At 40.4% G+C, this 14259-nt stretch overlaps 1 protein-coding gene across 3 annotated transcripts in view; it reads left to right on the top strand.

Moving 5' to 3' along the window:
• Positions 1 to 232: 232 nt before the first annotated feature.
• Positions 233 to 14259, top strand: part of ipo13 (importin 13) — a 67771-nt gene continuing 53744 nt past the window's right edge. For all 3 annotated transcript variants that reach the window (XR_004563166.1, XM_034180383.1, XM_034180384.1), the window contains exons 1-2: positions 233 to 324; positions 705 to 785. Coding sequence is in view for 2 of the 3 variants with exons in the window: in XM_034180383.1 (XP_034036274.1) it covers positions 717 to 785 (69 nt within the window). In the remaining variant the exon portion in view is untranslated. The remainder of the gene's footprint in view (positions 325 to 704; positions 786 to 14259) is intronic.

Raw genomic sequence — 14259 nt, 5'->3', positions numbered from 1 at the left:
AAACTGTTCTGACACGTTCACAAACCTTTGAAACACCAACACCTGACTTTCTTATTTAAAAAAAAACTACAGTCAACGCAGGCATTTCTTGTGTATTTTTAAAGCTGAAAAGTAGAAATGTAATTATTTAGCATTCTTATTACTTAAACTTTTGGCACTCTACCTGGACTCGCTTTTTATGATACACTCATCATGTGTTTCGTTATGAGAACCATATCTCCCACAGCGCCTGAACGCAGCAAAAAGCCTGACGGAGGCAGAACAGAAGCGGCGCTGAACCGCTCAACTATCAACATTGGCTCATTCCGTCGCAGGACTCAAACGGTGTGAAAATATTTATCCTCTAGATATTATTCGTTAAAGTAATAATTCCGTCACGTATTTAAAGTGACAGTGTGGCTGTCTCCTTTGGTTCCGTTTGTCACTAGAGTGGCGTTAGTTTATATCTACTGCTACGCTAGCTAGTTTAGTGTTAGCATAGTGACGCTAGCTGTTGCTATAGTATTCCAGAAGATGAGGCTAGCATAGGCGAGCTAATGTTAGCTTGTCGCTTAGCTTCTCGTGTCATCTTAAATTTGAGGTGGCATCCGGCTCATTTTCTTGTTCCGATGTTCCGATTACGGCAGCGATTGACTGTGGAATTGCCCGTGGTTAGAATACGAAGTGTAACATTTGCTGCCTTCCTCCCTGAATGTGTTTGACAGCTCCACGGCGATATGGAGACGCCGGGGAGGACAGCAGCCGCACCGGACGCCCTGGACTTCACGGTGGAAAACGTAGAGAAGGTTAGTTTTATGAAGGATCGAGCACTTGTCATCTACAGGACAGGTTCCGCAGCGTCTAATTTTCGTGGATCAAAGAAATGACGTTTTGTGTTTGACATATGGCTTGACAATGACCATAAAATAGCTTTATTTGCCCCTTAGTCATCCATTGTGTTATCACTTATGTGGACAGAAGAGATTTTATTTTTTGGCTGGCATAACGATTCAGCTCATCTGTTCTCACATTGGTCTCTGAGTGGCTGATGATCAGGAAAGGAATGACAGATGAGAACAAAATAAAAGATCTGTCTATTTAGGCAGGTTATTGTTTACATGCTTATACAGTTTCTGTTTTCGTCTTTGGTTCTTGTGTTGCTTTCTTGCTTTGGAGGATTGATGTGTTTTCAAGGCATGTTTAGTTGTGTTGACGTCCAGGTTGCTGCTGTGATGAATCTCCCTGTGGGGTGGCCAGTGACTCAGGAGAGATGGGTGCGGAGACAATGGTGGAGGAGGGAGGATGTACTCTTGTGGAAATGTGGCGCTGATGAGATGGATTGGTGGGTGAGGGGAAGGAGGAGCGTGACTGGGTCGATGTCTGTGGCCATAAGGACGGGTGGGGGATCAGGAGGTTGGTGATGCAACAGTTTAGGTTACAAGCAGGTTTGAGGGAGAGAAGACACATTCCTGATTTGGGGAATGACTTGCTATGATCTTGTAGTTTTTGTTTCTGTAAAGGAGGGAGAAGATTGGTAAAGAAGATCGATGGTAACGATAACTATGGCGTTCTTAATGTATTAAAAACAAATTGATTATTGACTTCAGACGTCACACTCGGTGTCAAGCTTGTGTTATACACAGTGAAGATGTTCAGATTGTGGAGTCTTATAAATATTTTGGGACAGTGTTTGATAGTCACCTTAAGCTCACGATTAACACAGACTTTGTTGTCATGTGTGCACACCAGAGAATCTTTTTGATGAGAGGAAGCTGAAGTCCTTTGAAGTCAATTAGATAATTTTAGAAAACGTCTGTTACTCATTTATCAAATCTTAAACATTCTTTATTTATCTATTGGTTTATTGTGTTATCTGTTAAGGAGAAGAACAGCCTGTATAGTATTGTTGAGGTCTGCTCCACAATCATTGGGGTCAGGCGGAGAGACTTGTTCCCTTTGGGAGAAACAGGTGAAAAAGAAGTCAAAGAATATTATCAGCCACCCAGATCATGTTTCATCTTTGAATTCAAGTTGATACCTCCGAGGAGAACTTATCGATGCACCAAATCTTTTATTCCCTCTATCAGACTACTTAACTGATGATAGTCATTATTTATTTATTTATTTTTGCTTTTTTTTAAATCTTGCTGTTGTTATTGATGTCTATTTGTTTATTTATGTTTTTAATTTCTTTGTTGATTTGTCTGATTTGTGATTTCTGATCAGATAATGGTTGTTATATGATAAAGCATATAGGATTTTGCTGTTTACATTTTTGCTGTTTAGCACTTAATAATCAGATAACAGGCAGTAATCAGAAAGAAAATGAGTTTAGTTTACATGTAAACGGGGCCAGTCCTAAATGTCAGCATATTAATTACTTTCACAAAGGGAGTTACGCAATTGGCCGTATCTGTAAACAGGATTAGGGTTAAGAAGTTGGATGATTCCATTTATTACTGATCATAAAAAGTATCAGCAGGCGAATGCATGAATAAAAAAGATGGCAGTGAACATTTATTTGTACATGAAACTGCTTAAATTAGAGCACTGCACTTATAGAGCGCAAACCTCCACCGACACTATTTTCCAATTCACAAATTTTTTACCTTGGAAAAAATTTTCAAGGTCATGGTCCTGTTAGAAGTGGTTTTTAAGGTAAATTAGATGTGATCAAATGTCAGGAGTATGTATTTAATTCATGCACTTGAACCAGTTTTTTTTTTTTTTTTTTTTTTTTTTTTTTGGTGCTGTTAGGTTTTTTTTTTTCTAACTTTTTCGGTTTCTGAATTCTTTTTCAGATCATTTTCACAGATCATTGGTTATCTCTGCTATGCACAATTCATCACTGCTTTTTGGCACTTGCTTTTCGACTGATAACTGGAAAACAGACAAACAGGCATAAAACTGGAACCTCCATTCAATTTTGGTGGTAAATCTATAACAGAAAAATGAGTGATTGAGGCACTTTTGATTGAGATGTGATGCAAAATGTACACTAAATGGGGTTTCAATATTAAATTCAAATGCCCATAAAATCCACAATCTGGAGCAGATCCGGATCAAACTTTGTCAGGTGATAGTGAGTGCTAGTCTGCATCTCACTTTCAAATATGAGAGTGATTGGGGCACATTTGATTAATATATAATGTAAAATATACATTAAATGGGGTTTTCAATGTTAAATTTAAATGGATCCGATCCAGATCCAACTTTGTCAGTTGACAAAGGATACCATCCTACATAATGCTTTCAAATATGAAATAATTTTTTTTTTTTTGACAGAGTTCTGAATTTTTGAAAATTCTTTGAATGTTAAAGGAGAGAAATTTTTCCAGTTTTCCAAGATTTTTCCTGAATTTGAAGTTTGACCTATGACCTTGAAAATTGAATCAGTTCTTGCCTATTGGTATATGAATTCTCTGTAAAAATTTCATAATGATATAGGAAGCATTGTGGGTTACAGGCTGTTCAGAAACAGACAAACAAACAAACAGGTGAAAATATAACCTCCCCCAACTTCATTGGTGGAAGGCCGGCAGATGAGCATTCTCCAGCAGTGTGTCCTGCTGCTTGGCTCAGAGTAGCTCAGTGGTGTGCAAGTCAGTGTCCAGTTTTAACACAATGCACAAAGAAAAATCATCTGAGATAGCAAAAAGAATTCCCCTGTCTGATGTTGCATTTGGTCATCATGAGCCGTGTGCAGACAAACAAGATGAGTAGATCAAGCACATTCCAGCAGACTTGTCCCAGTTGGAAATAATGTGCAGAGATTAAAGTTTTCTGGTTATTCCTGGAACTTCAGGGTTTTTTTTTTCGCAGATCTATGTATTTTTCCAGAAAATACAGACTGATGTAATGGGTCATAGTAGAGCCTTCCGGACTGCCCTCCATGGATCGCAAGGCAGGTGAATTGCATAGATAGTTCACCTAAGTGATTTTGCATCATGGCGACTTGTTTTTAGAGAGATAATTGCATTGATATTCATGCAGTTGCAATAAACTCACACTAAGTGGAGGGGCTTTAGCTGCACGTGGACGTCATTCAGTCATGTGCACAGCCTGTTGAAAAACAGCATCATGCTTCAGCTTCACTCATCTTCCTGCGGCTGTGGAGTGTGGCTTTTCTGCATTGATTTCCTCTAAAGCTGCACTGATAAATCTGCTGTGTGTCCTGTTGATAACTAGATCAGAACTCTGATCGAATCCAGTAAGAATCAGCCCATCATTTAAACTTGATTCACTACAAAAGTGTGTGCTTCCGCTTGCTTTGTCTGCGAGGTGGAGTGAGTAGCCAGTGTTTACTGCTGCTGCGATCAACACACACTGCTATGTATTAAAAAAATAAAATAAAATCCAGCCAGGTGACAGGTGCGTGGGAAAATCAGTTGACTTGCTCTGTTACTCTGGCTGTTATGAATAGATAATTAGTAATTAAAATATTATTGAGTAAATTTATTATATAAGTGGATGTTTTAAAGCACATTAAGTAAACTATGTACAGAACACCTCTAATTTCATCATTCATTGCAAATTTTACTGCAGGCATTGTGATTTTTTTTTTTTTCAAAGTTAGATATTTTGCCTAGCAGAATATCCACCGATTTCGGTTGAATTTCATTAACTAGAGAGGTGGCCAGTGGAACAAGAAATTAATAAAATTGTGTTGAATCCAGAAACAGCCCCCCCCCCCCCCCCCCCCCCGACCATTAAAGAAACTTGGATCTTTGCCGAGGTATGGATTGAGTTGGTGTACAGCTTGAAGTGTTATTGACCCAGAGAATACAAGGAATTTTCAGATCCCAGGAAAGACTTTGTCATTATTTATTGTGTTCCAGCTGAGCCAGTTATATTTGCTTTCTCATGAACTGACAGTTCACAACAAACAACACCTGCTATATATTTTACCTGGAGGCTTTTAGCACTTTTCTTTCCATTGCTTATCAAAGTTGATATGATGGTGATTTTCTGCAAGTCATCAGTACTCAGAAATCATATTAGAAGTGAGCAAGTCCATCTTATAGTTTTCTTTGGTGATAATTTGGCTGGGTGGACACATTTCTTCTCTTTTAAATTTTTGATACTCACTTATCTGTGAAAACAGTAGATTTCTCCAGGTGTTCTACTGGTGCATTTTAGTCATAGCAGATTTATTCCTATTGCTTTTATTCCAGGTGTTTCTGTTAAATTAATTGTCCTCCCTGACAAACAACAGCAGATATGTGACAGAATGTTGACCATTATTGAGCATGTCTTCATGTACGTTGCACATCTCCATCAGACATTAAATGGTAAAAAGTTAAATACAAGTTGAGCAGGGGAAATTGTCACTCAAGCAAATTAGGATGTTGACGGTGGAGATGATTGCTCCTTGTCCAGTATGTGTATCTGATAGATAGAAACCCCTTTGTTTACTCTTGGGTCTGTGAATCAGTACCACATTGTAACTGTCTTTGTGTGAGTGCAAGTCCACCACTTTGCATTTCCGTTGGGCCATTAATTTTTTAGTCAGTCTACACTGGGATAGAGAGATTTGCTGTGTTGTTGAATGGTAGCAAGGATTTTGTCATTTTTGCATTTCTTACCTGGCAAACACTTGCTCTATCTTCACAATGAAGCACACGGTCAGCTCTGCCAACGTCTTTCTTAACTGCACTTTGACATCTTTCTGTTACCCTGAAAATCTGAAATTCCATGGTAACATCACTGCTCACATAAAATGCTGTGCCCACCTCTTCATTCATCGTATACATCTTTTACAGGGATGTTCTGATCTGATTGCATTGATCGATATTGGGCCTGATCAAGGCAATTTTTGATTGATCAATATCGGATTTCCGAAACAAAATTCTCATAACAATCAGTCGGCATTCTGTCTCAGCTCATTACATCATTACATGCTCATTACATGTCAGCTCTGTAGTTACCACTGTGTCCAGTGCTTTCTGTTAACTCACAGCAGTGCTACAGCATGTTTTAAAAGCATGTTGACACTGTTTTGCTTCAAATATACATCAAGTCTGTTTTTGAAAGACGGTGCATTTGGTACACTTATCAGCTACGGCTTTCCGCAGGAATACAGTGCAGAGGTTTTTATTGCCATCATGTGTCATGAGTGTTTTCCTCCTGCAAATAGGCGCTTTACAGGATGGAAAATATTTATTTCATAGCAGATTAATCATTTTCTCTTCGAGTTGGCTGTTGAAAACGGCTCAAATCGCTTCCTGAATCACAGTCGTTCCAGCTGCAGCTTTTCTCGCACACTCTGAACGAGGGGGAGAACGCATTTGGAGCCATCTAAAAAGGTAAGTATTTGTCATGTTTACATTGTAATGGCTTGGTACAACAGTTTCATGTTCTTTCCTTATTGTGTGCAGCTGTAAAAGTATGTTTATGATAGATTTAACATTTCATTATAATCGTTCAGATGAGCTGCGCTGTGATGCAGTGCGCTGACCCAACCACTCACACTGTTCACTTCTTCTTTACTCAACTTGATGAGCTGCACGTAGTGTTGGCGAGTAGATCATGCAACGTTCACTACCACTTCACATTTGTTGCACAACATTTGTGTGAAACATTTTTTGAACATTTCAAAATTCTGTTTGTGCAATTGCATGCACTGGCACCCCTCTCATGTTCAGTCTACACCCTTTAACGATGAGTTTACTCTCCTGCATGACGCAGTGCGTGCATCAAAGTTGTGCAAATGTTAGGGGGCCTTTACCTTTGACCGCAGGTGATGCGTGTGCATATAGAGTGCATGCTGACGGCCATTAGATGCCTTGTAAATCACTTCAGTGGTGTTATCTGGTTCTAAAAATGTTTTAGTTTTAAAAGCAGCCAGTGACATCATGGTACATCTCTACTCTGATTGGCTGTCACTGTGTCCTTTCCGGAATACCTCGCACAAGTCTTTGGAAGTTCTCACACAATCTTTGACGTCACTGTCAGGGTTCGTTACCGTCACTGAATTAAGTACTTCAGGTCCCTCTGTTCTTTTGAAAATTTACCCTTCAGGGAAACCTTTTGTTAGAGGTCAACCAATTATCGGCCGGGCCGATTATCGGTGCAGATATTCAGTATTTTTGTGGATATTGGTATTGGCCATTTATACCGGTCGATATGCCAGTGTATTTTGGCAGTGCTGCATGTTACGAGTCATGGGTCACAACGTTCCTCCTTCAGGCTAGAGTTGGTAGTCCTGGAGAGCTAGCAAGAGAGCTAGGAAGATTTGAAAGTCGCACCTCCTCTAGGTGCCACCCCCTACCCCATCAGTGCTCCGTCCAAAGCCATGCCCCCACAAACTTGAACGGGCATCTGACTGGGGGACTCAGCGGGGCAGAGGAGCAGCTGGACTGAAAGGTGCAGGATGCTCATGAGCTGAAAATATCGCAGGAGTGTGCACGAGACCTGAAAAAACCCTGCTGGTGTGCCATGGTGGCTGCTCTATCACTGTATTACGTTACTATGCCATATATATTGATTTATAACACAAAACTAAATTGATCAGTCCTTCCGAATGCCTCACAGATCGCTGCTGCGTTCATGTACCATTGGAAATTACCCTCTGTTTGCTTGGATTTTTTTTTATGTAGGTTGGGGGTCAGCTTCACTGGGCTCAGGCACCTTATATAGGCAAGAATTCATCTTTTGTGTGCATACAATGAATTACAGGGTGGGCCAATAAAATGTTACCACTTTTTGATCGTACACAATCTTTTGAAATGAGAACTTTATTTACAGACTTGTAACAGAAGCATCAAATTAACATTTGATACCAAAGGTTTCCCACTTTGTCTCTTGTTTTCCGCACAGTCCAATAATTGATGACATGTTCAATCCATGCTCCTCTTCTTTGGATTACAGCTGCAACACCCACATTGAAGTTTGTGATGACATTGCCACACATCTCATATGTGGCAATGTCGTCACAGTGTTGCAGCTGTATTGGTAATGAATCCCCTTTTTAAAGGCTAATAAATTATACTGGTGCCAGAAAGAATTTGTTTTTATGCCTTAAATCTTAAAATGCTTAGTGGCCCTATACTTTTAAGACCCCACACCCCGTCCCCACACCTTTGGGTGAAAGTCTATTTTAAGAGATTTCTGATGATAATGATAATAATAATAATGAGGATGATTGTATTTTAAAATGCAAAACACTGTCATTGGCAACGCGGTGGCTTAGTGGTTAGCATTGTTACCTCACAGCAAGAAGGTCATGGGATTGATTTGCACCTGTGGCCTTTCTGTGTGGAGTTTGCATGTTCTCTCCGTGTTTGTGTGGGTTCCCTCCAGGTGCTCCAGCTTCCTCCAACATCCAAAGACATGTAGGTTAGGTGAATTGGAAACTCTAAAGTTTCCGTAGGTGTGTGTGGATCTGAATTGGTTTGTCTGTCTATATGTGGCCCTGCGATAGACTGGCACCCTGTCCAGTGTGTACCCCACCTCGCCCCCTCTGTCTGCTGAGATGGGCTCCATCTCCCCGTGAAATTGGAGTAAGCAGTTATAGAAAATTGATTGATGGAAAACACCGTTACCAGTGCCATGAAGGTCTGAGAGGTTCTGAATTTCATTTATTAAACAAAAAGTGCATCTATTCATCCATTTTCTAAACCTACTTACTCCACTTAAGGGGCACTGTGTGTGTGTGTGTGTGCGTGTGTGCGTGTGTGTGTGTGCGTGTGCGTGCGTGCGTGCGCGCGCGTGCATTTGGGGGGCGGATCATTGGGTGAGAGGCAGGGTACACATAGGTTGGGTATTGATAAGATTTTAATTGATATTGATGCCATTATCGATTCTGCTTATCGATCCGGTTCCCTTATCAATACCTCCTGTGAATTTTCTGTGTACTAAAAGTAGGCTTTACAGGTTTTCTATGTCAACAACATTTTATTGAGTCTAAACGTAAATAAACATGAAATTGGTCACTGGATCTTTGATCTCTGGACATAAATAGAAATAAACAAAATCTGTAGTTTTTCTCAAAAGCATTTCCTTTCAGACATTAATGGCACAAATATAACTCCATACCTCAGAGCTGAGCTCTTGCAAACAGCTGCGGTGCAAGTCCACATCAATGTAATTCGTAAAGAGCAGAGGACATCTCATTTTGGGAGGAAAAAATGTTTTAGTCTGTTGTAGTTTGTTGTCTGTATTACAACGTTTGGAAAGAGGTGTCATTTGATTTAAAATGGTGATTCGTTTTGAAGTTATTAATTCCGACCAGACTCTAACTTTACTCTGCAGAGAGCGGTGCAGCATTTGGAGCTATGCAAACGGAACAGAGGACGATTCTTGTTTCTTGCCTGCAACAAGACAAGAGTCCCAGATAGTGACTTTAATCCACACAAAAGTGACTCACCATTGACATTTTTAAATGGCTTTGAGAGGGGTTAAGAAACGGACTTTCCACTTCTGAAAAGCAGCGAAGCAGAGAACCAACGAAGCAGTGAGTCGGAGCACTGCTTCGTTGCTTCAGGCTTCAAGAACAGCTGCTGCAGAAGCGGTTGATTAGAGACCCACTGCATGGTCTGCAATCAACGTAAAGAAATGATCATTTTCTCAATAAAACACCCTCCAAAACAACGGCCAGTCTGAAGGACCGATAAGGGAATCGTTAAGTAAAAAGGCTATCGATGTCGGTGGATCGAATAATTTCTTAATGATTCTCGAAAAGAACTGTTTCTTGACACCCATCCCTAGGTACACATAAGGTTAAATGCTCGTTTGACTGTTCCTGACTAAATCAGTTCCTCTAGAAGAAGTACAGCCTTTATTGTCATTATACAACCCCTGGCAAAAATTATGGAATCACCGGCCTCGGAGGATGTTCATTCAGTTTTTTAATTTTGTAGAAAAAAAGCAGATCACAGACATGACACAAAACTAAAGTCATTTCAAATGGCAACTTTCTGGCTTTAAGAAACACTATAAGAAATCAGGAAAAAAAATTGTGGCAGTCAGTAATGGTTACTTTTTTAGACCACACAGAGGGAAAAAATACAGAATCACTCAATTCTGAGGAAAAAATTATGGAATCATGAAAAACAAAAGAACGCTCCAACACATCACTAGTATTTTGTTGCACCACCTCTGGCTTTTATAACAGCTGGCAGTCTCTGAGGCATGGACTTAATGAGTGACAAACAGTACTCTTCATCAATCTGGCTCCAACTTTCTCTGATTGCTGTTGCCAGATCTGCTTTGCAGTTTGGAGCCTTGTCATGGACCATTTTCTTCAACTTCCACCAAAGATTTTCAATTGGATTAAGATCCGGACTATTTGCAGGCCATGACATTGACCCTATTTGTCTTTTTGCAAGGAATGTTTTTACAGTTTTTGCTCTATGCCAAGATGCATTATCATCTTGAAAAATGATTTCATCATCCCCAAACATCCTTTCAGTTGATGGGATAAGAAAAGTGTCCAAAATATCAACGTAAACTTGTGCATTTATTGATGATGTAATGACAGCCATCTCCCCAGTGCCTTTACCTGACATGCAGCCCCATATCATCAATGACTGTGGAAATTTACTGCTCTCTTCAGGCAGTCATCTTTATAAATCTCATTGGAACGGCACCAAACAAAAGTTCCAGCATCATCACTTTGCCCAATGCAGATTCGAGATTCATCACTGAATATGACTTTCATCCAGTCATCCAAGGTCCACGATTGCTTTTCCTTAGCCCATTGTAACCTTGTTTTTTTTCTGTTTAGGTGTTAATGATGGCTTCGTTTAGCTTTTCTGTATGTAAATCCCATTTCCTTTTAAGAGTTTGATAATCCTCTCCTTTGTTTCAATTGACATCTCTCGTGTTAGAGCCATGATTCATGTCAGTCCACTTGGTGCAACAGCTCTCCAAGGTGTGATCACTCCTTTTTAGATGCAGACTAACGAGTAGATCTGATTTGATGCAGGTGTTAGTTTTGGGGATGAAAATTTACAGGGTGATTCTATAATTTATTCCTCAGAAGTGAGTGATTCCATATTTTTTTTCTCCCTCTGCTTGGTCTAAAAAAGTAACCGTTACTGACTGCCACAATTATTTTTCCTGATTTCTTATAGTGTTTCTTAAAGCCAGGAAGTTGTCATTTGAAATGACTTTAGTTTTGTGTCATGTCTGTGATCTGCTTTTTTTCTACAAAATTAAACAACTGAATGAACATCCTTCGAGGCCGGTGATTCCATAATTATTGCCAGGGGTTGTACATACCAGGAAATTTGCCTGTTGGAAATGGACCTTTAGTTGCTCCCTGGGTGTTGGACTCTGCCTACTGCTCCGAGTTGTTTGATTGTATCTAACTGTAATTAGGATGGAATAAATTCAGAGGACAGATGCCAAAGGCTCCACGTACTGAGTTGACAAATGTGCACCATTTTGAGTTGAGGGCATGGGTTCATCACAGATGTTCTCTCTCTCACTCTTGCATGGCCTCATGTCTCTGTACATAAAATGTGGATTAAAGACATTTCCCTCAGGAATTTAGTGGTATTGTGATTTAAAGAACATGGGTGGTGGGTGTAAAAATGGCATTGTGTAAGGTGGGAAGTAACAATGATGACTGTATAACTGTATAGTGGAAGATAAAGCACAGGTGTTTAACTCAATGAGTACCCTTTTTTGTTGCTTTGTTTTCATTTTACAGGATGGAAGAAGATTTGTGTCTTTTAGGTTCATGGATTCATGGGCTATGTAAGAAATCAGTCCTGAGAATTATGTTGGGGTCAGCGGAACCTCTCTGTGGCAACACTTGTTGTCATTGTACTGAGATTTTTATCACCATTGGCAACATGACATTCTTAGTTTGTTAGATGCCTGTGTATAGCCAGCAGCCACCCACGCAATCTCTCACCCAAACTGTTGTTTGGTGCTTTATAAATCACAATTTTTCTGTTTCTGAGTCCCAGTTGTATAGCACTGACTTGATGGGTCAGTGGTACAATAAGTTTTTTCTTGAGCATAGTGCCCTCGGGTATCAACACTGACTTTGATCGTGACACTCCAGTGGACAGATGGCTGAAAAACAAAATTAACCTGCTTCAGCAAGATGCTGCTGTCTCCTGCTGTTTGTGAGCAGTGTGTGACATTGTGCCCAAGAACTGTACACACATGCTTGTTGGGAGAAAGAATTATACAAAGTGAACATTTAGTGTAGAAATTCCTAAGGACTTTTGTGACATGGAGACACAGCTTCATTATTTTTACACCTTTATGTTTCTGAGTGCGTCACATTTTCTCTTCGCAACACACCTCATGATTTTTGGGTGGGGGTGGGGGGTGGGGGGTGTTTTGGTGAGCATCATCGGACCTGAAAAAGATTCTCGCGGAAACCCTGCAATTTATCTTAGCATTGCAGATTATTAACACAATGGTTGTCTGAAGTCATTACAGACAGAATGTACATGAAGAAGATTCATGATGGAAGACACTTATTATTTTTCTAGGATTTTGGAATAGCTTGTCAGTCCTGGGTTGCTTAATGAGGCTGTGTTTTAATAATGTGAAATAAAAACAAAGCATTTGGGGATATTTTTGTTATATATGCCACAGAGGTCTGTACCCTGCCTCATCCCCTATGACTGCTGGGATAGGCTCCAGCACCCTCCCGTGACCCTTGATTGGAATAAGCAGGTATAGAAATGAAAGAATGAATGTCACATAGGTCTTCTGGGATTTTGTGCTGTCTGTCTTTCTTCAGACAGCACAAAATCCCAGTTTACTTTAAACCGGTTAACACCTTGAGACAGAAATTAGTTCACCCTAAGGACATGATCCCTAGTTACAAACAGAGCAATGTAGTGTATTCTATCAGATGTCAGGAAAACGGTAACGAACACTACATAGGTGAAACGAAGCAACCTTTACACAAAAGGCTATACCAGCACCGCAGAGAGGGCGCCAGTGGACCTCAGTCTGGGGTTCATCTCCACCTTAAAGACACTAACCACATGTTTGAGGACAAGGAAGTTAAAATATTAGCCAGAGAGAAGAAATGGTTTGACAGAGGGGTCAAGGAGGCATTCTTTGTGAAACGTTTGAAACCCAGCCTTAACCGGGGAGGGGGTCTGAGACACACTTTATCCCCTGTTTACAATGGGGTACTCAGGTCAAAGGAGTTTCAGTCTTTTGTTCATGGTAATGAGTCATTCACATCATCAAGGGAGCCATCAGAAAGGCATCCATCCCATCATTAGAGGACAGCTGTCCTGTCATTAGGTGTGCTAACTAGAGCACAATAGTTGCTAATTAGAGCTATTGTTTAGTCACTAGCCTATAGCAGTCTGCCTCTCAGTAGGAGGGGTCTGGTTAGGTTTAAAACTCCAGCTTTTGTTGGCTTCTGTTTTATTCTTCTCTACAAGAGTCAGACAGAAGTCAGACTTCCAGAGCAAGAATTTTAGCTGAGGAAGCTTCTGCGATTTGAAGCGAAACGTCCTCGCGTCAAGCAACCCAGTCCAGTCGAAGATTCAAGCTTCTCTGCAACCCAGCTGTATGTAACATGTCTCTGAACAAATTTGTAATCCAGTCATATTGTACCCATATATCTGAGCATGCTAGAGCTGGACCTAATGATAATTTTCATTTTCTGTTAATCTCCTGAATTCTTTTGTTGCTGTCAGTTAAGTGAAAGTATTTTCCAGATCAGTGGTATCTTGCAGTTTGTGTTAAATTGTATTATGATTAGGGATGTGAATCGTACAACAACTCACGATTCAATTCGATTCCAATTCTTGGGGTGACGATTCAATTCAAAGAGCTCTGAGAAATACGAGGTCTCTTAGATAATAAACCGACCCTTTTATTTTTTTTTTTAACTATATGGATTTGAATGACATGCGATTACACCAATCATGATTGAACCCTCGTGCGCATGCGTGAGTTTTTTCACGCGTGTCGGTGACGTCATTTCCCTGTGGGCAGGCCTTGAGTGAGATGTGGTCCCGCCCTCTCGGCTGAATTCCTTTGTTTCACACGCTGCTTGAGACGCAGCGTTGCTTTATCAAAATTTTTTCTGGACCTGTGAGGAATATCCGAGTGGACACTATTCGAGAAATTAAGCTGGTTTTCTGTGAAAAGTTTAACGGCTGATGAGAGATTATGGGGTGTTTCTGTCGGTGTAAGGACTTCCCACGGAGCGGGACGTCCTGCAGCGCTTCCAGGCGATGTCGTCGGCCTGTTTCGAGCTGAAAACATCCTAATTTAAGGCTTAATTCACCCAGGACATCGTGAGAGAACAGAGAAGATTCAGAAGAGGCCGGCATGAGGAATTTA

Source organism: Thalassophryne amazonica, chromosome 10, assembly GCF_902500255.1.
Source record: "Thalassophryne amazonica chromosome 10, fThaAma1.1, whole genome shotgun sequence".
NCBI lineage: Eukaryota > Metazoa > Chordata > Actinopteri > Batrachoidiformes > Batrachoididae > Thalassophryne > Thalassophryne amazonica.
Note: the sequence above shows the minus strand (reverse complement) of the source record. Positions and strands in the feature narration are given on the sequence as shown.